Source organism: Podarcis melisellensis (assembly GCF_964234715.1).
Source record: "Podarcis melisellensis genome assembly, chromosome: 13".
NCBI lineage: Eukaryota > Metazoa > Chordata > Lepidosauria > Squamata > Lacertidae > Podarcis > Podarcis melisellensis.
The window spans coordinates 35,215,988-35,237,946 of record NC_138545.1 but is presented as its reverse complement, the minus strand read 5'-3'; the positions used below and the strand labels follow the sequence as shown (position 1 = coordinate 35,237,946).

General features: G+C 43.1%; 1 protein-coding gene across 5 annotated transcripts in view; it reads left to right on the top strand.

The window, feature by feature from the left end:
• Positions 1-21,959, top strand: part of SPOP (speckle type BTB/POZ protein) — a 47,812-nt gene that overhangs the window by 19,692 nt on the left and 6,161 nt on the right. For 3 of the 5 annotated variants that reach the window (XM_081884303.1, XM_081884307.1, XM_081884304.1), the window contains exons 2-6: positions 14,213-14,357; positions 14,908-15,029; positions 17,665-17,816; positions 17,957-18,084; positions 21,572-21,749. In XM_081884303.1, coding sequence (XP_081740429.1) covers positions 14,280-14,357; positions 14,908-15,029; positions 17,665-17,816; positions 17,957-18,084; positions 21,572-21,749 — 658 coding nt within the window. In that variant the 5' untranslated portion in view covers positions 14,213-14,279. Of the gene's footprint in view, positions 1-6,883; positions 6,929-14,212; positions 14,358-14,907; positions 15,030-17,664; positions 17,817-17,956; positions 18,085-21,571; positions 21,750-21,959 lie in introns of all 5 variants that reach the window. The other 2 variants (XM_081884305.1, XM_081884306.1) reach the window with 1 other exon arrangement.

Below are 21,959 nucleotides of genomic sequence, written 5' to 3'. Positions count from 1 at the left end.
CTGGCTTTTGTGACACTCAATTCCACAAGTTAATTTGGGATGAAGTAGGACTTCCATTTATTGTGAACCTTCATTGGAAGGATCCAGAGTTCGGGTCTTTTGGAAGAGAGGAATTTCTCTTCTTTATGGTTTTATATACTTCTTTCATGCGCTCCCAGGGTCACGTTTTCTGGATTTAAAAGGCCTCTTTTGTACATTTTCTAGTTTCATGATACTATTTTTATGATTCAGCTGCCAGCGTAGTGCACATAATGGACTAATTTGGACAATACAGTATTATCTTAATGAGCCAAGAGATGAACAAGCATTATGGGGGTGCATACTGGCTTTCTGATCTTCCTTCCATTGCAGGGAAGCAAGCAAACCAGGAAACCTTCTGTGAGCTGTAGTTTCCCGTTTCATCTAAACTGGGAAACAGTTGAAATAAATAAAAATATTGTCCAGTAGGACCTTAGAAACAACTAAGTTTGTTCTGGGTATGTGCATGCACACGAAAGCTTATACCCAGAACAAACTTAGTTGGTCTCTAAGGTGCTACTGGACAATTTTTATTTATTTATTTATTTCGACTACGTCAGACTAACAGGGCTACCTACCTGAATCTGGGAAACAGTTGTTAGCTGTTTCAGAACAAGCCAGGCTATGAAGGCACAGTTTTAAGTTGGCTTCATATTCTGGCCATTAACCATCTTTTCCCAGTTTGGATGAACTGCGAAACTATAGATAATGGAAGACTTTCTGGTTTCCTTACATAAAGAAAGAAGCAAAGGGGCCAATGGCATGGCCAAAAAGCTCATTCATATCTCACCTTTATGAGTCATATAAAGATAGCCTATGGCTCTGTACACACAACTGTTTACTCTGCATGCAGTACGCTTCTGCTGCTGATTTGGGAATTGGTGTGCGCACAACATCATTTGCAATTCATACCTGCAGTTTCTTACAAAATAATGCATTGTGATGCATTCACCCCCCCCCAACCCAGCTTCAGTCTGAGTTGAGAAAAGGGGACTGTCTACCTATCACTGGTTTAAAAGGCAGGTAGGTGATTCTTTTTTTTCAATTCGGAACCAAGATGATTTGTGGGGAAACGTCAAAACTCAGTATTTCATAAGAAACAATGAAATAGATATAGGATGGATTGTGGTTAACATTGTGTGGACACCGCTTCCAAACCAACAGTGGGAGCATAATAAACCAACAGTGGGAGAATAATATATGCAAACAGCAGTATGTACACAGCCTAAATATCCTCATCTTCCTTCATTTCTCCCTTTTTCTCATTTAACACTTTTGCTGCCTCTGACAGGTTTCCTGCTTTTCAAGAATTTAAAGGGTTTTTTGTTTTTTAGTGTTTTATATCTTTTGCCATTTACACATTAGATAACTTCCTTATTGTCATTTCTTATCTGGTTTGCCAAAATTTGTGCTTTAAAAAAAGATTCTTCATGTATACAATAAAGCAACTTTCTAGCAACCTTCTAACCATTCATCTACTTAACTGGCAAACTTTTGGCCTTGTTTGTGTCTTTTCTTTTCTATGTCGTTTAAGTCTCGATTAGGTTGTTTGTAAATAACCTCTAAGCTTTCTGCAGAGATTCGATCCTCTTAATTATACCTTTCAGCTTCCTTTTACCTTAACACGTCTTCTGCTTGTCGGTTTCTTGACTTTGTTCCAAGGCACGGTTGTTTGTTTTGCCTGGACATTTTTGTGTCTCCTTTCACGATCCAAAACTGCATTTACCCAACTAATTTGAGCGTTGTTGAAGTCCTCCAGTATTATTAATAGTCATTACCTGCATTTCTGTTTTATCACAATCAGAGTTTGTCAGCAGGGCAATACTGTCCCCTTACCTTTTTCATCTTTTACTGTACCCTAAGTATTATAGGGGACGCAGGTGGCGCTGTGGGTTAAAGCCTCAGCGCCTAGGACTTGCCGATCGAAAGGTCGGCAGTTCGAATCCCTGCGGCGGGGTGTGCTCCCGCTGCTCGGTCCCAGCGCCTGCCAACCTAGCAGTTCGAAAGCCCCTCCGGGTGCAAGTAGATAAATAGGGACCACTTACCAGCGGGAAGGTAAACGGCGTTTCCGTGTGCGGCTCTGGCTCGCCAGAGCAGCGATGTCACGCTGGCCACGTGACCCGGAAGTGTCTCCGGACAGCGCTGGCCCCTGGCCTCTTGAGTGAGATGGGCGCACAACCCCAGAGTCTGTCAAGACTGGCCCGTACGGGCAGGGGTACCTTTACCTTTACCTTTAAGTATTATAGGCTCTCTTTTTTGTTTATAAATTGCAGTGAAACAGAAAATCTGCACACTTTCTTGGTTAGCTAGCCAAAATTTGTGGTTTCTGTCAGTTCCGTCTGCCCTAGCTCACGGGAGGCATGGAGGTTGCTCCCTGCAGTTCCGCTGGCCTTTGAAAGCATTTGGACCAGCTAGAAGTTTTGCTACTTCCAGTTGTCTCTGAAGACCACTGTGAGGTCCCAGATGAGCTTCTGCTGCTCGTTGCTCAGTTTGCTCTCATCACAGACTTTCTCTCCAAGTAAAAGAGATGCTTTCTGCTGACAAGTGCATTTGTGGACCCCTGATTAGAAACTTAAAAATGTATAAGCATTATTTGGGGTGTGGGTGGAGAAATTCAGCTTTACTTTTGGATTTTTCTTTGTTCAAATTTCTAGGCATTCTAGTGAGCAAGGACTTTTCTTTCCCTCTGCGTTTGAGAATTTAGGAATCACTTTTAATAAAATTCTTTTAAGCAATAATAAAAAAACCTGAAGCAGTAGTCCAAATTCCTGGATGTCAGCAAAACATTCTTAGGAGCCTAGCTATCAAACATATCTGTTGTTGTTTTCAGCGATCTTCAGCCTGAAATAGGTGACTATGTAATTGAAGAAGGGAAATGAACCATCAGGGGGAAATTCATTGGAGAGCTTCTGTGAAATGCTTAGGATATAAGTCATGGCTGTGATCTGTGTGCAGCACTGAGGGCCATGCCAGAAATATTAGCAGGAGGCCAGCTCTCAATTTGCAAAGGAAGCAAAGCAAAGCAAACGTCTGCCAGAAGTGTCCACCCACATAGTGCAACAGCAGTTTGGTCAGGATGGTGAAATTCCCCTGGCCACTAGATGCTGGTTGGTGCCAAGGCCTTGGACATATTTTCCCCCAGTTCTGCTTTCTTGGATAGTGGAGTCAGTCTAATGCTTCCTTCTGCCTATGAGAGAGGCACAGTGTCCTCCTAACAAATGCCTGCACGGCTTAATGGAAGCCTGACTTAGACACCTTGAGAATTTATTTCTCTCTTTCTCAATTAAAGAAGAAACTCCAAAAGCCAGGCAAGTCTTTAATAACATTGTGATCAAATGCAAAAATCTTACAGTCTTTGAGATGTAACACTCTCTAAGTGGTCGTTGGTCCCAGTTGGGGCTGGTAGGGCAGAAGACAAGAGTAAGTGGAGCCAGAACGGATGGCAGCAGATCCAACTAATTCGTTTTCTTGCCATCCTCTTCCTTGCCAAGTTCTACAAGGCCAGTATTGAAACCAAAGTGGAAGAAGCTTAGACTGATGGTAAGTAAGCAGACTGGCTGAGAGCAGACTTCCATTTGTCCTAATGGGCCATCTTCCACTGCTCCCTTCTCTGTTTAGATTGTTCTCCTTCTCATACAACCTGTTGCTAGTCCCTAAAACCACATCTCCCTTCCAGCTTCCTAGTGCATCTCACCCACCCAAATTTGCCAAAAGTGCAAACAGATGAGGTGGGCTTATTCCCTCCAGGGTCGTCTCTACTGTACAGTCCTCTAGAGCCATGGCATTCACACTGGCATGGGAGTGGGGGGTGTTCTCTACTGACATAATCAGTGCTTTTCCTGAGGTCATGCAAAGCAAGCCACGCCATAGCCCCCTCTATAATCTGGAGGAATTCTGGACATTTGCATGAGATTTTTTATTATCCTGCTGGCAGCAGGTCTTAATTTGAGCCCCAGAACTAGTTTCAACGTCAGGCTTTGCTTTGTAGCTTTGTGTCTGCAATTGTTAGCTTATGCAAGTATAGGGTGTAGCAAGGACCCTGTGAGCAGTCCCAATTCCTGTTCTACAGGATCTATCCTTTATGTATTACATTTGTGTCTCTAGCAAGGAGCTCCAGTCGGCATGCTTGGTTCTCCCTACTCCTGTTTTCTCCTGTTAGGCTGAGAGACAGTGTGTATCTGGCCCAAGGCCGCCAAGTGGGCTTCTTAGCCAAGTGGGAATTTGAACCCTTCTCTCCCAGAGCCTGGTCTGGCATTCCACCAGCTCCCCAACACCGCTTCTCGATATAATCAAATTCTGGAAGAATCCACCTGCTTTGCATTTTGGCCTCACTCAGGCAAATGTCAGCATCTCAAATTTGCTTTGTGTGTCTACAATAAGTACACACATTAGTTCTTGGTTTGTCCTTACAGGTTTGTCCTGTAAGCTTGATTTCAGCTGCCCATTTCCAACCCCTGTTGGGTTCTTGCTGCTCTTGCCGCCCTCCCCACCCACCATCAGGCACTTAGTGGGAGTGGGAGGAATGCCTGAGCCTGCACAGGCTTCCCTTCCCTCATCTCACAGCAAGCTTTCATGGATCTTGTGGTGTCCTAAGGGTGTGTAAAAACCTAGGAAGCTTCTGCTTATGGAGAGTCCTGCACAGCAGGATTCAAATTAATGGCTCATTCCAAGTAGTAATTTGATGCCCTGGCATGGCAGTGTGTGAAATCTTCTTTTCAGAGAGTGAAGCAGCGTGGCGGGTAATCTCTCTGTGCCAGGCTAATCTCGATATCTGCTGTGTTTCTGAAAGCTTTGTTGCCTTTTGAAAAATCTATTTAATTTTCTCTTGGTGATTCAGAACTGTGTTGATAATACTCTTATCAGCTTGCTTTAAGCCAGATGTGTATGGTATGTGCAGATTTGTCTGTTTTGTGATGGATTTTTTTTTTAACACCTTCTGTTGGTTACTTCTTACTTTTCTTTTCACATTGCTGGAATTCACTACCCCCCCTTTTCTGTTTTAACATGGTGTCTGTGTGGTTTGCAGTGGGGGTACGCAGTTGACGATTCTTGGTTTTTAGCAAATCTTCCTTTTATATGTTACAGTATAATAGAAACTTGTCCTGAGTCTCCTCCTTAGTTTTCCTTCCCCAGACACTCAGGATAACCCACCTTCCTCTTTGGGACAAGTGTCCTTAGTGTAGGATTTAATTTGGGGCAAGAAGCTGGATTGGTAGATGGAGCAGCAACTTAGGAAAGAAGATGAGAGTTTGTTAGTTCAGGGTGGCTGTATGGAATACAGCTGTACCTTGGAAGTCTAACAGAATCCGTTCTGGAAGTCCGATCTGGTTCCAAAACGTTTGGAAATCAAAGGGCTGCTTCTGATTGGCTGCAGGAAGCTCCTCAGCCAATTGGAAGCCCTGACGGACGATCGGGTTCCAAAGAACATTAGCAAACTGGAACATCCACTTCCGGGTTTGCGGCATTCGGGAGCCAAAACGTCTGATTACCAAGGCGTCCAGGATCCAAGGTACGACTGTACAAGACTTGAGAGCCACAGACAGGAGGGTCGGATTCTGATCTGGAAACCTGGCCTCATACCCCATTTCTCCATGGGATCCCAGATGTGGCCTTGGGTAAAGCACTTCCTCTCAGCCTCAGTTTTTAATCGGTAAAATGGAAATAATAGTGACCTGCTTCACAAGGTAGTTATGAACGTGAGCATAGCAAATGTTTCGAAACACTTGATGAATAGAAAATGCTATATAAATGGAATCTGGGACTTGCAATCACTTCATATTCAACTATACAGCTTTAGACTTGGCCAATCTAGAGAGAGGCAAGCTGTTTTGGATGGGGTTACATTGCGTTGTTCTTGGAAGAGTTGGATGCATAGTTTGGGGTACCCTGGTGGCTTGTGTGGCCAGGAGTTCCTTTTTCCAGCTTCGGTCTGGTGGTGTGAAGGACTTCGCTTCCCTCCCTTCCTGTGGCCAGCTTCTGACTAAAAAACCATGCCCCAAATATGCCCCTAGACCTTTATATACACAAAAATCTGCGCCATTCCATATCCAAAGGTGGATCTTGTCGTTGCTCCCTCACACACGCAAACACAAATGAATCTGCAAATTGTTGGTTAAACTATGTGCAGAATCAAACAGAAGACATTTCCACTTCAGACTTCCTGACTGGAGCATCTGAATTCCCTGCTCTTAGAATTTCCCATTATTTGCGAAAATGCAGTAAGCCTGCAATTTGCATGGGCGTTACATTCTGGGGATTGCCTCTAAAGCCCAAATCACGTATAATCATGGCTAAGTTGTGAATATTAATTTCAGTGGGCCTGCTTTGAGTAAAACTTAGTTTAACACATAAACATTACACTTTATGTTATAAATATGCATCTATAATCTTAGCTGTATTGTGAGTTGCTTTATGAATGCTTTTCTGCTTCACAAGTGGGATGTAAAAACTACTAGCAGTAGCAAAAAATAAAGACCACAAGAGGGATTATTTCCTGTGTGTCTTCTGTAAGTATTTACCTATAGAATTATTATTATTATTATTATTATTATTATTATTATTATTATTATTATTAGTTTCCCGTCCATCTGGCAGGGTTTCCCTAGCCACTCCAGGGGATATTTGTATAAAATATATACTATTTTTCAACCGTAGCAATTCTCGGAACAGTTTACACTAATCCAATCCAGTCAAGATTTATAGGCCAGTGATGTTACCTTCATAGCAACACTAGGCACATACCACATGGCAAATTTAGTAGCCCTCACCATTGAACATGCAGGCAGATAGTTTTATGGAAATGTGGGAGAGGCTTCAGAAAGCCACACATTTGAAATCTGAGTCTTTGGCATTCTTTTTCTTTCAGCTTTGTCTCTGCGCTTTGTCTCTGAGCTGGGATACCACGTTACATGTAAACTGGTATTTTTAGGAAACTGCAGTGGCCTGGTTTCTATGCCCTTTTAAAATTTGAAGGGTTTTTTTGGAGGAGGGAAGCATTATTGGGTTGTTGCTTTTATTTTGATTACGTATTTTGTGGTTTTGTGAACCACCCTGAGATCTCAGGGTATAGGCCGGTATATAAATTCAACTTAATAATAATAATGATGGTGATGATGCCATGGGAAGCCAAACTGTGGATTACCACAAGTAAGCAATCAAAAGGGGGTTTGCTTGGACAGACACAAGCCGCAGGTTGTGGTTTGCACATATTGCTAAGCTAGCCCTCCGGTTTCCTTCCTTCCGGCGTGACACAGGAAAGATTGGGCGTGCGCAATCTGAGCAGTCTGCACCGGCACCACGTGCCCCTTTCATAAGCCATAGGTGCAGTGTTCATGTCATGCTAGGCCATTCTTAAACCATGACTTATTTAACAGTTGTTTATTGCACCAACCAGACATCATTCTCTGCAGGCAAAAGTAACTACAGTGGTACCTCGGGTTACATACAATTAAGTTCTTAATTGATAACAACACATACGTAACAGGCTGTATGTAACTATATAAATTATTTTAAAATGCAATTCAACATATATCAAAATATATGGTTCTATAGACCAACTTATCATATAAACAAAACATATTACAGTGGTACCTCTGGTTACGTACTTAATTCATTCCGGAGGTCCATTCTTAACCTGAAACTGTTCTTAACCTGAAGCACCACTTTAGCTAATGGGGCCTCCTGCTGCCGCCGCGCTGCCGGAGCACGATTTCTGTTCTCATCCTGAAGCAAAGTTTTTAACTTTAGGTACTATTTCTGGGTTAGCAGAGTCTGTAACCTGAAGCGACTGTAACCCGAGGTACCGCTGTATGAGAAATTGAAGTCCAGCAGACTGATCAGGAAATACAATCTATTCAGTTCTTATATTGGCAGTATCCACAGTGTGGAATACTTATATCAAGCTTGTCATGGTCCACGCGAAGATGCTTTTAAGAATTCCTTGTATGCAGGTATCAGACTTGGAAAAACTTGGAAGAATGGCACATGAAGAAAATAAGACAAGGATTCCAGGATAATTCCTTGTTTCGCCCAACCAGGCTTCGTCAGCCGTGCATACTCTGGATTATATAAACAAACATAATGTGGTGTGAAATGCAAAAGTAACTATGGCTTGTTTTGTCATACTCTGCCCACCCTCAGCTGCCTCTCTGCTTTACATCCCTTAAGTCTGTTGTTTCTCATAGACCGGCATCGCCTCACAGTGTCACCATTTCCCTTCCTATTAGTTGGCTGTGAGAGCGAGGGTGTGGAAATCTCTGCGATCTTCAGTGCAGCTGCCATTAAGCAGCTGCTCTCCCCTTCCATTCTCCCAATAGAATAAATGCCCCTACTCTTTTGCAGCTTTTACTTTTCCAAACCCCTTTCTTCCCCTGTACAACCGTGCTTTTTTGTTTTCCTTTCCCCAGCCAACAATCAAGTGTCATAATGAATTTATGCTTTGCGCTTAGTAAGCACTCTGCTGCTGAAAGACTGCTTTTAATAATTCAAACTTTAAGTCGTTTCACCTGTTAGCTGGCTTGAATTTCAGGATCCAAACCTGAGGTTTTGAATCTTACTCAACAGACTCTCTTCTGTACTTTGCTATCAAAGCGTAAAGTTGCTGGGAACCTTTATCTATGTGGGGAAAGTGCATTTGTTTGGAAACAGAAATTCGCCGCCCCTCTGTATCTTAACCCTATGACCCTTACAATTTCTGTTTGTGCGTGTTAAAACGCACACTTTTTCCAGCTGCTAAAAAGTCTGGTAAAATCCCAACCCTGCTAAGCTGCCCAGCTCTGCAGAGGTGTGAACATCGGCCTGTTTGAAGCGCCCACCCTAGCCGCGCAAACGCGACTCTCCAAAGGTCTTTGTGCAGGAACGTTACTTGGAAATTGGATGAGACACGTGTGGCTTAAAAAACTTTAGCAGCAGATGTTTTGGGGGCAGTGCAGGTGTGGTTGTCAATGGTGTGTGTGTTGCAGAGTTAGCGGCAATGTTGGCTTCAGGGAAAGTGCCAATGAAGAGGATCTGAGCATGGAGAGAGGCTTTATTTTCCAGCCACTCTTGCCTGATGTCTCTGTCACTTGGTGTGCTGTTTGGGCAGGGTGATAAAAGAGACCACATGCTCTGGGTTAAGGAGGAGCCTGAGTTAGCATGTGCTAAGCCATAGCTGTGTTCAGTAAGCCAGCAACAAATAATGGTTTCTTTTCCTGAATAAACCATAAAGTTACTGTGCTGGGTTCAGCCATAAGCTTTTGTTAATGTTTATTTAAACCGTGGTTTCATTTCACCTGAGAATCAGGTCATAGGTTGCCTGTCGCGCAAGCCCCAGGCATTATGTTTCAACTAGGGACGCTTGAGAAATTAGAAATTTGCCTGTTCCAGTATGACCTGACCTGTATCTCTCGGACCAATGCGTTGATTGGAACTTAGTTATCCACTGGCGTTTGCAATTCTCATATGTTTTGAAACAGTTTTTGACTTCTTCTTTCTAAGTATTTAAAAAAAGTTTATTTGAGACAATATTTAGAAATGTGTAGTTTAAATGTATTATTTCGTGGATTTCAAAACATGCAGCTTTACTTAAAAAAATGAAGTGGTCCATTTACAGCTAAGCACTCGAACCCGTACCCTATGCTGAGACCAGCAGCCTGTTCCCCTGTGTGGAAAAAGAGTATTAGGCAGATACATGGAAGGTAGGTCTATGAATAGCTTTTAGGTGTTGATCACTAAAACATGGAAAACTCGTGGCCTCTGCTCACCAGATTCTGGAGTAACCATTGCTCCATATGGGGGAACCGTTAGTGTTCCACGTGTTACTGAATTACAACTCCCATCAACCTCAGTGAGCATGGCCAGTGTTGAAGGATAATGGGAGTTGCAGCATCTGGAAGGCCACAAGTTTCCCACACCTGTTCCAGAGGCAAAGTGAAACTTCCCTTTGACCCACCACAGTCATTTCTTAGTGGTTTTTAATAAATAATTTTTTTAAAAAATTGTCCAGTAGCACCTTAGAGACCAACTAAGTTTGTTCTGGGTATAAGCTTTCATGTGCATGCATACTTCTTCAGATACCATGCACACGAAAGCTTTTACGCAGAACAAACTTAGTTGGTCTCTAAGGTACTACTGGACAATTTTTTTATTTTTTTTTTATTTCTTTCGACTGCGTCAGACCAACACGGCTGTCTACCTGAATTTTTAATTTTCCATCCCTAGTTCAAGTTGCCTGATTTCTTTGTGTAGAGAGTGCCCAGCTGTGGCATTATTGCATTTTTCTCCCACCCTGTCAGCCGGGATTGGTCCGTTGGTAGAGCATGAGACTCTTAATCAGGCGTAGGCAAACTCGGCCCTTCAGATGTTTTTGGGACTACAACTCCCATCATCCCTAGCTAACATGACCAGTGGTCAGGGATGATGGGAGTTGTAGTCCCAAAACATCTGGAGGGCCGAATTTGCCTATGCCTATGCCTGCTCTTAATCTTAGGGTCGTGGGTTTGAGCCCCACGATGGGTGAAAGTTTCCTGCATTGCAAGGGGTTGGACTAGATGACCATCGTCGTCCCTTCCAATGCTCTATGATTCTGTGATTCTTTCATCAGGTTGCTCAGAATTGTACTTCTCTGCCCCCCCCCCCCATTTTAATCTCACATCAATGCTTTGAGATGGAAGGGGAAGTGGCGGAGGTTTGAGGGCACCCAGAGAGCCTCATGAATTATACTTGAGAGTGGATTTGAACTCGGCTCACCCGAAACCTTGTTCAGCACTCCGACCACTGTGCAGCACTGCCTAAACACTGCAGCATATGTGACGGCAGCTAATGCAACTGCTGCTGACATAAGTGAATAAAAGTGGGGCTGCAGGTAGCGCCGGGGATTGTTGGCATGGCTATTGAGAAGTACATGGCGGTGGGAAAAGTGCTTGGATTAAAGACCTGCCAGTGGTAGCTCCCAGCAAAAGGGAAAATGACACTCTGATGTGCAGGTTTGACCCTTTGCAGGATGGTGTGAACAGATCTCTCCAGGTGTTGTGTGCATGAGGCCTGATACACCCCAACTAGGGTGCTATATCAAAACACTGTTGCAGTAGGAAAACAGGCTTATTCCTTACTTAGCATGAAGATTTTTGTAGAGGTAGCATTCATCTCATTACCAGCCTTCTGGAGAGTGCAAATTGTACAGGAAGGCAATCGTCTTGGATCGCTGATGGTTGTGCATCTGTTATTTAAGGAGTTTGTGTCAGTTTTTCTACTTAGAATAGATAAAGAATGTGTTTATATCTTGGGCACCCTGGAAGGTAGAAAGCATCTGAAAATTGCATCAGAGCTTGGAACTAATGTGCCAATTTAAAAAATATATATATGAGAGAGGTTTGTTGCTTTTGGAACGTGAACGAAAAACAGCAGTTCTGTTCATTTCTCCCCTTTCCCCCCATTGCAAATTCTATGAGAACATCTGTTTTTTCTTTAGCTTATCTCTCGCACCTCTGCTGTTTGTGGCAGTTTTGATTGTTTTTGTGTGTTTTTTCTTTTTTTAATTTTAGATTTTGTCGGGCTGGTGGATACACACATTTTGCCAGCTGTTAGCAGTCAAGTGTGTTAGGGAGCCACGAGGGATGGGAAGAGAGAGCCTTGTGCTGCTCCCAGAGGACCCAAATTGCTTTGGATGGGCAGGTAGCTCATAGTTCTGCAAGTCTGAGAAAAGGATGGTGCTCGTGGTAAAGAACCAGCAAGCCACAGTGCACAAAGAAAAGGACCTGCAATTCTTCTTTATCTGAGCCACTCCACCAAAGCATGTGAGCAAGGCTTTGAGGAGCAAATCTAAGGTACAGTGGTACCTCGGTTTTCAAACGTAATCCATTCCGGAAGACTTCCGAAACATTCGAAAAACGAAGCATATACTTCTGGAAAACTCAATACAGAAGCTGTGTGGCACATTTGACTTCCGAAAGGCGTTTGAAAACCGAAGCAGTTACTTCTGGCGTTTGATGATCGAAACGTTTGACTTCCGAGATGCTCGAAAACCGAGGTACCACTGTATAATCTTCCCAACATAAGTGAGCCACATATTTTATTTTTTTAGACAGTTTTTATGCTCAGACACTTTCATATACAATATGAACAGCCTAAAAACATAACCTACAACATTTATACACACATACATACCATCCTTCATCTGTAGATCTGAGGCAAGTTCACAACATAAAATTACAATGCAAACAAACACAAAATACATAATAAAAATAAGAACAAAAACAAGCCAATAATCCCTTCCCTTCCCACGACACATTTAAAAGGGCATCAGATGTCAATCAGCCAAAGGCCTGGTTGAGGACGAATGATTTTGCCTGATGCCTGAAGGAGTATAATGAAGGCGCCAGCCAAGCCTCTCCAGGGAGAGCATTCCACAAACAGGGAGCCACTGCAGAAAAGGCCCAGCCTCATGTTGTCACCCTCCGGATCTCTTGTGGAGGAGGCACATGTAGAAGGACTTCATATTATTATTGCAGGGTCCAGGTCAGTTAATATGGAAAGAGGCAGTCCTTGAAGTATTGCAGTCCTGGGCCGTTTACGGCTTTATAGGCTGTGACCAGCGCTTTAAATTGGGCACAGAAACTAATTGGCAGCTAGTGCAGTCAAACCAGGATTCATGTAATATGCTCAAACCATCTTGCCCCAGTGGGCCACCTGGCTGCTGGATTCTGCAGTAGCTGAAGTTTCTGAACTGTCTTCAGAGGCAGCCCCACATATAACGCATTTCACTAATCTAACCTAGAGGTCAAAAACACCAGTAAAAGCCAACTGGCAAAGAGAGGCCTTTGTGAATAATGGTTTTCCAAAGACATTGAATAGTGAGCAGACAGCCTCTCATTTGCAAGAGTTCGCTAATTTGACTTTATTTTTAATTGAACATACCTCTCAACTTGGTTCATAGACTCATATAATTGTATAGCACGCAGCAGCTTTTGCTGTCCTTGCCAGTCTCTTCAGTCCCCATAATCTAGTGCCTCACATACTGGTAAAATTCCAATTGTAAGCTCCTTGGGGCAAGGACTGCCATCTCTCTAAAGTAATGTACAGCGTACCTTAACAGTGCTCTTTATTTTGAATGTTAATGATGCAAAGTTTGGAGCTAGCTAAGCACCTGAGTTAGCTAGCTAGAGTGAGTCTGAAGTGGGTTTATATTGTTTCAGTGTACAAGTGCTACGAAAGGTGCAGTAGTTGACTTTGGAGGGGAGCCTTGTTATAAACCTTACTTTTAGGTTTGGGGGTAACTTGTGTGCAAGAATAAGAATGCATCTCATGTCTCCAGGGCTGTATTGTTTGGATGCAAGCCAACACTTCACAGGGCTGCTACTGAAAATCTTTGAATTATTTGTGATGGTAGTTTGGCCCCAGGTTCCTTTTGTTCAAACGCTGCTAAATGTCAGCTTGTGTTTGAAAAAGCTCAGGTAGAGCGTGGGATAAAACAATTATAGTTGTCTCTGTACGTAGAGTGGTGCAAGACCCTGTTACCTGTCCCACGACTCTTACCTTGTTTCTTGCTCGTCCCCTTTTATTCCTGTGGATCGAAAACGAAGTCCATATTTTTCACTAGGCTCGTGATTCTTGTTTGGCTTGGTTGTTCTCTTGAAGTTGCAAACCCATCCGTAGTGCATGATTTGACAGCCACTTTGTTCAACTAGCTAAAAGGTTTGCTTTGATTCCGATCCCATCTCTGCTTTTGTAATTCCCTATTTCTCAGTTTCTCATACGTAAAAGAGGAGTCCTGATCTACGTGCAGGAAAACACCCGCTATAAATAAGTCATAAAATAAATCGTTACAGCAAAAGGGAGGGTGGGGAAACCCAATGTAAAAGCACATAGAAATGTTTTGTGCTCTGTTGCACAATCTGGTGTTGCATGTTTATAATGTAATTAAAACACCCTTATTTGACTAGTGTAGCTGAGTTCCTAGTGACCCACAGTGGGGCATTAAGGTAAGTAGTAAATATTGCAAAGCATTATCTTCCTTCCGCAAATTAAACTTGGTGTAGAGATACTATAGTAAGGTAACAGAGGTGGGGAAATCCGCGGTGCCTAACCTTTCCCAGTAATAAGACGGATTTTTAAAAACAAAGCACTGGAAAGCTAACCAGAACCCATGCTATTCTGAGGTCACCTAACAATTGCTGGGAAGTTTTAACTAACCTTTATATCCCGCTTCCTCTTTAATCAGGGTGAAGTTTGTACACACAGATTTCTTTAACTAACCTGTGGAATCCTGTCTGACCTCCAAACTGGCGATGTCAAGGGTACCGAGTCCTCCTCCTCCGGCAGAGATGTCAAGTGGGCCTGTTGCTGAGAGCTGGTGTTACACTCAAGTAAGTCCGCATTTTGGAATCCTTTCGTTTGCCCCACGGAGGGGCAAAGAATATTTTAGTGAAAAGCAATACTGGCTGGCATCTTTGGTGCCTTGTTCAAAAGGTCACAGTCCCGAGCCAGTGTTTTGGGCAGCGTGTGATGCTTTCTAAAACTTGAAGGTCGAGTTCTGCCCACTTTTAACAGTGATGAATCTGATGTGTAAAAGCAGGGAATCCCGTGACCTGTGTGATGTTAGTGTCACGTTTCCCAGGAATGGCTGCCCTGCTTTCCATGTTCTGGATACCCTGCTAAGGTCTGAGCCATCTAATGGTCTACTGCAGCGGTTCTCAACCTGTGTGTCCCCAGATGTTGGACTACAACTCCCATCATCCCTGAGCTCTGGCCTTGCTAGCTAGTGCTGATGGGAGTTGTAGCTCAACAACATCTGGGCACCTACAGGTTGAGAAAGGCTGGTCTAACGTATCATCATTGGAAATAAGGTATATTGTCTTTCCATCATCTTACTATTTGTAACTGTGTTTCTGCTGTTCTCCCCCCCCCCCCCTTAAGATCAAAGTGGTCAAATTTTCCTACATGTGGACCATCAACAACTTCAGCTTTTGCCGGGAGGAAATGGGAGAGGTCATCAAAAGTTCAACATTTTCATCAGGAGCTAATGATAAATTGAAGTGGTAAGGATCATTACACAGTGCACAGTGGGGACCAGCAAGAAACACGACATTTGGTAGCTTGTGGTTCTTAGAATTGGGTTCAAAACCCCTGCTTAGCTGCATGCTCACTGGGAGGCCTTGGGGAGGTTGCTAATGCTTAGCCTCAATCCTGCCTTCTGTAAAATGGCACAAAAATGACTTGACTCATGGAGTTGTCTTCAGAATGACTGAGGCAATGAACTGCCCTGACCTTCAGGGGAAAGGAGAAACGATATACAAACATGCTTCATATCAATATCCCTGTGGTTTACTTGTGACTCTCAATACCATCCATCCATATTGAAAATGCAGCTAAGACCAAGGTGTTAGAAAAGATGGAAGTGGGTAATACCTTCTTAACAGGAATTAGCAAACTATATGGAGCAATCCGCGAAAATAATTGTAAATAATAATCTCTCTCTCTCAGATAACTGTAAAATAATGAAAGGGGCTAGACAAGGCTGCCCATTATTTCTGCTGTTGTTTATATTGATGCTGGAAGTAATGTTACAGAGTATAAGAAAGAACGGGGAAGTTAAAGGAATTTCGGTGGGACAACAACCCTATAAACTAAAGGCTTTTGCTGATGATGTGGTATTTTGCTGACAATGTGGCATTAACAGCCACTTGAAAGGGTTCCTAAGGTATTAGAGGATATAAGAAAGTTTGGGAAGGTGGAAGGCCTTAAAATAAATGCAGAAAAAACTAAGATATTGGTAAAAACATGGATGACCATTCAAAAAAAGAACTGGAAAGTGGATTAAGAATATGTAAAAAAGGTGAAGTACTTAGGGATATGGCTGACTGTGAGGAATCCCAACTTAATATAGTTACGTAAAGGTGTAGAAGGAGATTAAAAAAGAGTTGGAAATATGGGGAAGAATGAAACTTTCCCTAGTGGGTAGAATATCAGTCATGAAAATGAATGCATATATTACCTAAAATGTTTTTATTTCAGTCCATCCCAGTGTTCAACAATTTACTCTGCTTCAAAGAACAGCAAAAATATATCACTAGATTTTTCTGGTAGGAGAAGAAACCAAGAATTAAGCATAAAATCTGGTAGAGAGTAAAGAAAGAGGAGGCTTCTCTCTGCCAGATTTACAATAATATTATGAGGCAGTGTGTCTTTGTTGACTAAAGGAATGGGTTGTATTGAAAAACACCCACCTATTGCATTTGGAAGGTTATGATTTTAAATTCGGCTGGCATGCATGTCTATGGTATGGGAAAGCTAAAGTACATAAATGTTTTTCAAACCATGTGGTTAGAAAGAAGGTATATAGAGTTTGGGAAGAGTATGAGAACTTGCTGGAAAGGAAGACACCTTTGTGGTTATCGCCAGTAGAAGTAATTGTTTTGAAGAAAATTAATATGGATAGACAAGACGACATGAATCAATGTATGTTAGAAATGTAAAGAAGTAGAAGGAACATTCTTCCATATGTGGTGGACATGCAAAATAGTTAAAGAGTATTGGGAAATGATATACAATTAGATGAGAAAAATGTTTAAAAAACCCCCCATAAAACAGAGGCATTCCTTTTGGGAATGGTACAGGCAGAAATACCCAGATGTCAGGAAAACAAATTTATGTATGCCAATATTGCAGCTCGGATTTTGTTGCCGCAGAAATGGAGGGTGAGCGAGGTTCCTAACCAGGAGGATTGGCAACTAAGAATGATAGAATATGCAGAGCTAGCAGGTTTAACTAGTAGAATAAAAGAACAAGAGGACCAAGTATCTAAAGAGAAATGGAAAATTTTGTTGAGCATTTGGAAAATAACTGTAAATATGTGAAAAATTTAGCAGGATTAAGGTAAACTCAACAGTATAACATAAAATAAGGCATAAGAAAAGGTAAAGAGAACGAAATTGATATATAAGAATATGCAGAAATGATGGGGAAATCAAAGGAACCAGGAAAGGGCAAGAAGGGAAGTCATAAATGATTGTCTTATTATAAAGTAAAATATTAATGAGGGAAATGTTGATTTTAATGTAAACATGATTCTGGAAACTGTAATAATGAAAAATATTTTTTAAATTTATTTATTTTTTTAAAAATGAAAATGCAGCTAAGAAATTTTACAGAATCATCTGCAAGGGGCCAAAATGTGTTGTCTAACAGATTGCAGCAAGGCATGACCATGCCATCTAAGCCACGGGCACACCACAAGATCAATATCTCCAGATGGCTCAAGCAAGTGAGCCAAGCCATACTTGCAATCCATGGGCATTGGCCAGTTTAAACTGGGACCCTTACAAGATAAATCCAACCTAGTGAGGAATCCAAAGGAAGAGCACCTGGGTGCATCTCCATCCTATTTAACATCTAGTTCTGGTTGTCCTTGCTCCTCCAGAAGAAAGCTAAGGATGTGGGAGCACAAATCCCACGCAAGGGAGAGAAAAATGTCCAAACAACCCTTTTCCTCTTTTGGGATCTCTGTGGAGTAACCGCAAGCATCACCATATCAGAGCTTGTTCCTCCCTTGTCCCCTACATTGCCTTTTCTTTTGTGCACCCAGTGCAAACAGATCTGTGTGTGGAAACTTGTTTCTGCCAGCAGGTTTAAGACCATATCGAGAAGATGAAGATTATCTTTCTGCTTCTGCAGGTGTTTGCGCGTGAATCCAAAGGGCTTGGACGAAGAGAGTAAAGATTACCTTTCGCTCTACCTGCTACTGGTCAGCTGTCCAAAGAGCGAAGTCCGAGCCAAATTCAAGTTCTCCATCCTGAACGCAAAAGGAGAAGAAACGAAAGCAATGGGTACGCAGAGTTGGTGGCTGGTTCCTTGCGCTTCAGTTGCTGTTTAAACGCAGGCAGCGAGAGCGAAGTAGAGCCCTGCTTGTGTGTCTTTTGGCTTTCCTTTTTCAAAAAAGAGCCCCCACTTGTTTATATATTTCCAGAGAGTCAGAGAGCCTACCGGTTTGTGCAAGGCAAAGACTGGGGATTCAAGAAGTTTATTAGAAGAGATTTTCTCTTGGATGAGGCCAACGGACTCCTCCCAGATGACAAGCTCACTCTCTTCTGTGAGGTAAGGAGGGGAAACGACGCGAAACCTTTTGTTTCATTTGGAAGAAAACCGCAGAAGGGCTGCAGAGACGCTGCTCAGCTCCCATCGCATGTCCAATCCCTTTGTCCACCATTCCTTCTGAACTGAGCACAGTAGTTGGAGTTGAATGGTGACCCTGAGTGTTTTGTTTGGGAGAGGGGCCTTTTGTAACTCCCTCCGTAAGGTGTGGCTTGGCTCGCTTGCTTGAGTTGTCTGGAGCTATTTCTCTGCAAGCACATTTTCTCGCTTGTGGCATGCTGTCATGTGAATTACGTGGATTAACCTGTGGAGGGGAGGATGAGGAAACAGATGTGTGACTAGAAATGTATAGTTCCATAAATCCGGGGGGCAGGGGGATACTACCTTTTTTTTTTTTAACCTTTATGAAATTTATAAAATGATTTTGTACATCTTTATTCGGAAGACCCACTCTTGTTTAGTGGAGCTTACTCCCCGGTAAGCATGCATAGGATTGCAGCCTCAAAAAATATCAGTGCGTTAAAGTGAAATCTAAAACATGTGTTCTCATAAGTAAACCCCATTCAGTGAACCTTGGCTCCTGGATTGCAGTGTTGGTTTGGACATGCCCAAAGGGCAGTAGATGCCAGGGTATTAGCTTCTAGTATCTCCACACTAGATGAAAATTTCCCAGAAGAAAGGAAGTAGCAATTTACAATGATACCTTGGTTGTTGAATGGCTTGGCTCCTGAACAAATCAACTCCCGGATGTCACAAAAGTAAGTGTTCCAGTTTGCGAACGTTTTTTGGAAGCCGAACGTCTCATGCCGCTTCTGATTGAGTGCAGGAAGCTCCTGCAGCCAATCAGAAGCCACGCCTTGGTTTTCGAACGGACTCCCGGAACAGATTAAGTTCGACAACCAAGGTACCACTGTACAAAAAAACAAAGGCCCCAAATGGTTCTCTGATGAAGAGGGCAGCACCTCTAGGAGTCGAAATGCATCTTGGATTTGAGTGTCACATACGTATACTTTTGCCATTATTTAATGTTCTTCAGGTAGCCTTAACATCAAAACCTTCATGTTTCACATTTTGAGTGAGTAAAAAACCTTGCCTTAAAAAGCATTTGACTTGTGTCAAAAGAGAAAGCAACTTTTGATGGAGTATTTTCAGTGATCTCCAACGTTTTCAGTTTTTCTGTAGGATAAATTGGGGGTAGGGAGTGGGGAAGGGTCCTGGTACAGCACAATAGAGAAAATCGTGTTTCTTCCAGGCCTTTGCATCGCTCTGTGTGGGGTTTCTTCGTCAATAGACAAGGCGGCCTGTCTGTCCCCGCACAGCATGGGATTCATTCTTGGAAAGTATCAGGCTTTTGTCAGAGAAAAACGCTTTTGGATCTGGCAAGCCAGAAGTTATGCATAGAAATGAAAACTTGTGCTAGTTTTTGCTGATGCCAGGAGGTTTAGTGCCATATGCTCAGCGAATCCCCCCCCCCTTTCCTTGCCACAGGTGCTTACAGCTGTGTTTTTATTTGGCAGGAATGGCATTTGAGGGTGTGTGTCTGTCTGTGTGTGTGTGTGTTTTTCCCCTCTGCTGAGGCTCTCTAAGGATTTGATAACATTTGGTGAGCTGGGAGACTGTTACCAGGGTTTTTATTTAAAACTTGGAATACTGCTGAGAAAGAGGGTTTGTCTGTCTTAAAAAAAGAAAGAATTCGCTTTAGTTCTGCTGGGTCTTCCGTCTGTCAACTTGCAGCAACACAGGCTGCAAGTTTGGCCTGATCACATGAGATACTGGTACACCTGCTCTTGCACAGCCCCTGTTTTGCTGGCTAATACCTGTGGAGCTGCCAGTTAGCTTACATTCAGATCCTTGCAGCATCCGTTTCCAGTTAGAAGTGGCTGCCGTCTCAAAGGGGCAGGCACCCGATTCTTTGTTTTCCATGTTTCCACTGCAGGATTCAGAGCAAATTGCAGCATTCGCAGGATCTCGATTTTTGTTCAGTAAAAAAAAAACAGGGTTTGTTTGAATTTTAATGCCTTCCATGACTTCAGACGTACCAGACACAATCCACCCAACATCTCACAACATTTAAGTCCTGTTAATTGTGAGGGCAAGATTTTAAAGTGCATGCATAACTTCCATTGAAATCACTGATTCTTGAACAGTTCACTTTGACGTTGTTTATAAGGGCAAGTAACATTTCAAAAGCAGTAGTTTCAGAGGTGGGGGTTCAGAGCAGGCTTGCAAATTGTATTTTTGATTTTATTTGAAATTTTGCTGCCTGTCTCCCATTGGAAAGCAGCGTTGGAGTGGGGCACACAACATTTTAAATGTGCACATTGTCATCCAACAGGGATGATAACAAACCTCCAATTGGTGCTGGAGTTTTGGGCTGTGAAAATTTTCAGCATGCCCTCAAGGCCCTGTAAGGCAGGGATGGGGAACCTACTATTTCTGGCTGTTGGCCACGCCAACTGCAACTGATGAGAGTTGGGAGCCCGTCAACAGCATCAGCTTCCCCATCTTTCCTGTAATGGCCATGTGCTTGGAAGTCTTTTAAAAATGGGCAATAGGCTCATTCATGAAGGAAAAGTCACATCAGAGGCAACCAGTCACGATAGTTATATGGTATCTCCATGCTCCAGGGATATTCTTATATCACTTAATTTTAATTTTTGAAATCACCTCCGAAATAGCTTATAGCTCCAGGTGAGGAAGTTTGTGAACCTCTGAACTAGTTAACTTTTTGAAAGACCTGGAGCCCGGGTTGTGCTTAAGGTTAGGGACTGATAAAACAAATGTAGGTGCAGTCAGGAAGGAATCAGGCTAGTGACTCTGGCTGAATCGAAATGACTTCATACAGTGGTAATCTGCTGCAGTATGTCTGTAATTGCTTGGGAAGCTGGCCTGTGACACTCTGCCAAGCGGTGACGATAATTTTACTACACCTCCATATACCTGACATGAAATCCGGAGGAACAAGGAGGTTCAGGAAGAGCGTACGGAAGACTGGGCTCCCTGGCGTTTGTTTGTACCCCATTGTAAGTTGCCATATAGTAAGTGTTCATTGGTATTCATCTGTAGAGAGGTTTTTGTCGCTTGTGGCCTGATAGCTTTGTCTTCTGGAGCCATGTGGAGCTTGGCAGATTTGTTTTCTTTGACATCTCTGCTCCTTGCTTGCGGCACGTAGTGCCTTGGACCAATCTGTAGAAATGGATGGCCCTGCCTTTTATCCCAAAGGAGAGAACTTAGATGAACTTCTGATTCCATCAAAATCTGTGGGAATCCTTAGGCAGCCGTGCCGGTGTGTGGGTGGGAGCAGAGTTTATTTTCAGTGCATTGCTGTTTCCGTCTTAAACATCCTTACCCAAGAACATCTGTGGGGTTTGGGGGTTTTGTTTCCCTCCACCCTACCCCACTGACCCTCTGTGCTCCTCCCCCCTTTTTAAAAAAGTTCACTGTGCTGCTGCTGCTTCTTCTTTTGTTAACCCCCTGTACTTCCTTGCAGGTGAGTGTAGTACAGGACTCTGTCAATATCTCCGGCCAGAACTCCATGAACATGGTGAAGGTACCTGAATGCCGCTTGGCTGATGAGTTGGGAGGCCTCTGGGAAAACTCTCGCTTCACAGACTGCTGCCTGTGTGTGGCAGGCCAGGAGTTCCAGGCTCACAAAGCCATATTAGCAGGTCGGTATCGACATGGGCGCGAGGCTTAGCAGGATGGCGGATGGACTGATCAGGGACAAGCCGACTGCCTTGATGAGTGTTTTGGAGGTTGCTTCCTTTCTTTTCCAGAAAGGGGCCCCAAATAGCGGGTCCTATAAGATGGGGACAGTTGATTTGGCCGGGGAATGAGGGGCAATGGGAATGTATCATATCGAAACCTCAGATTAAAAA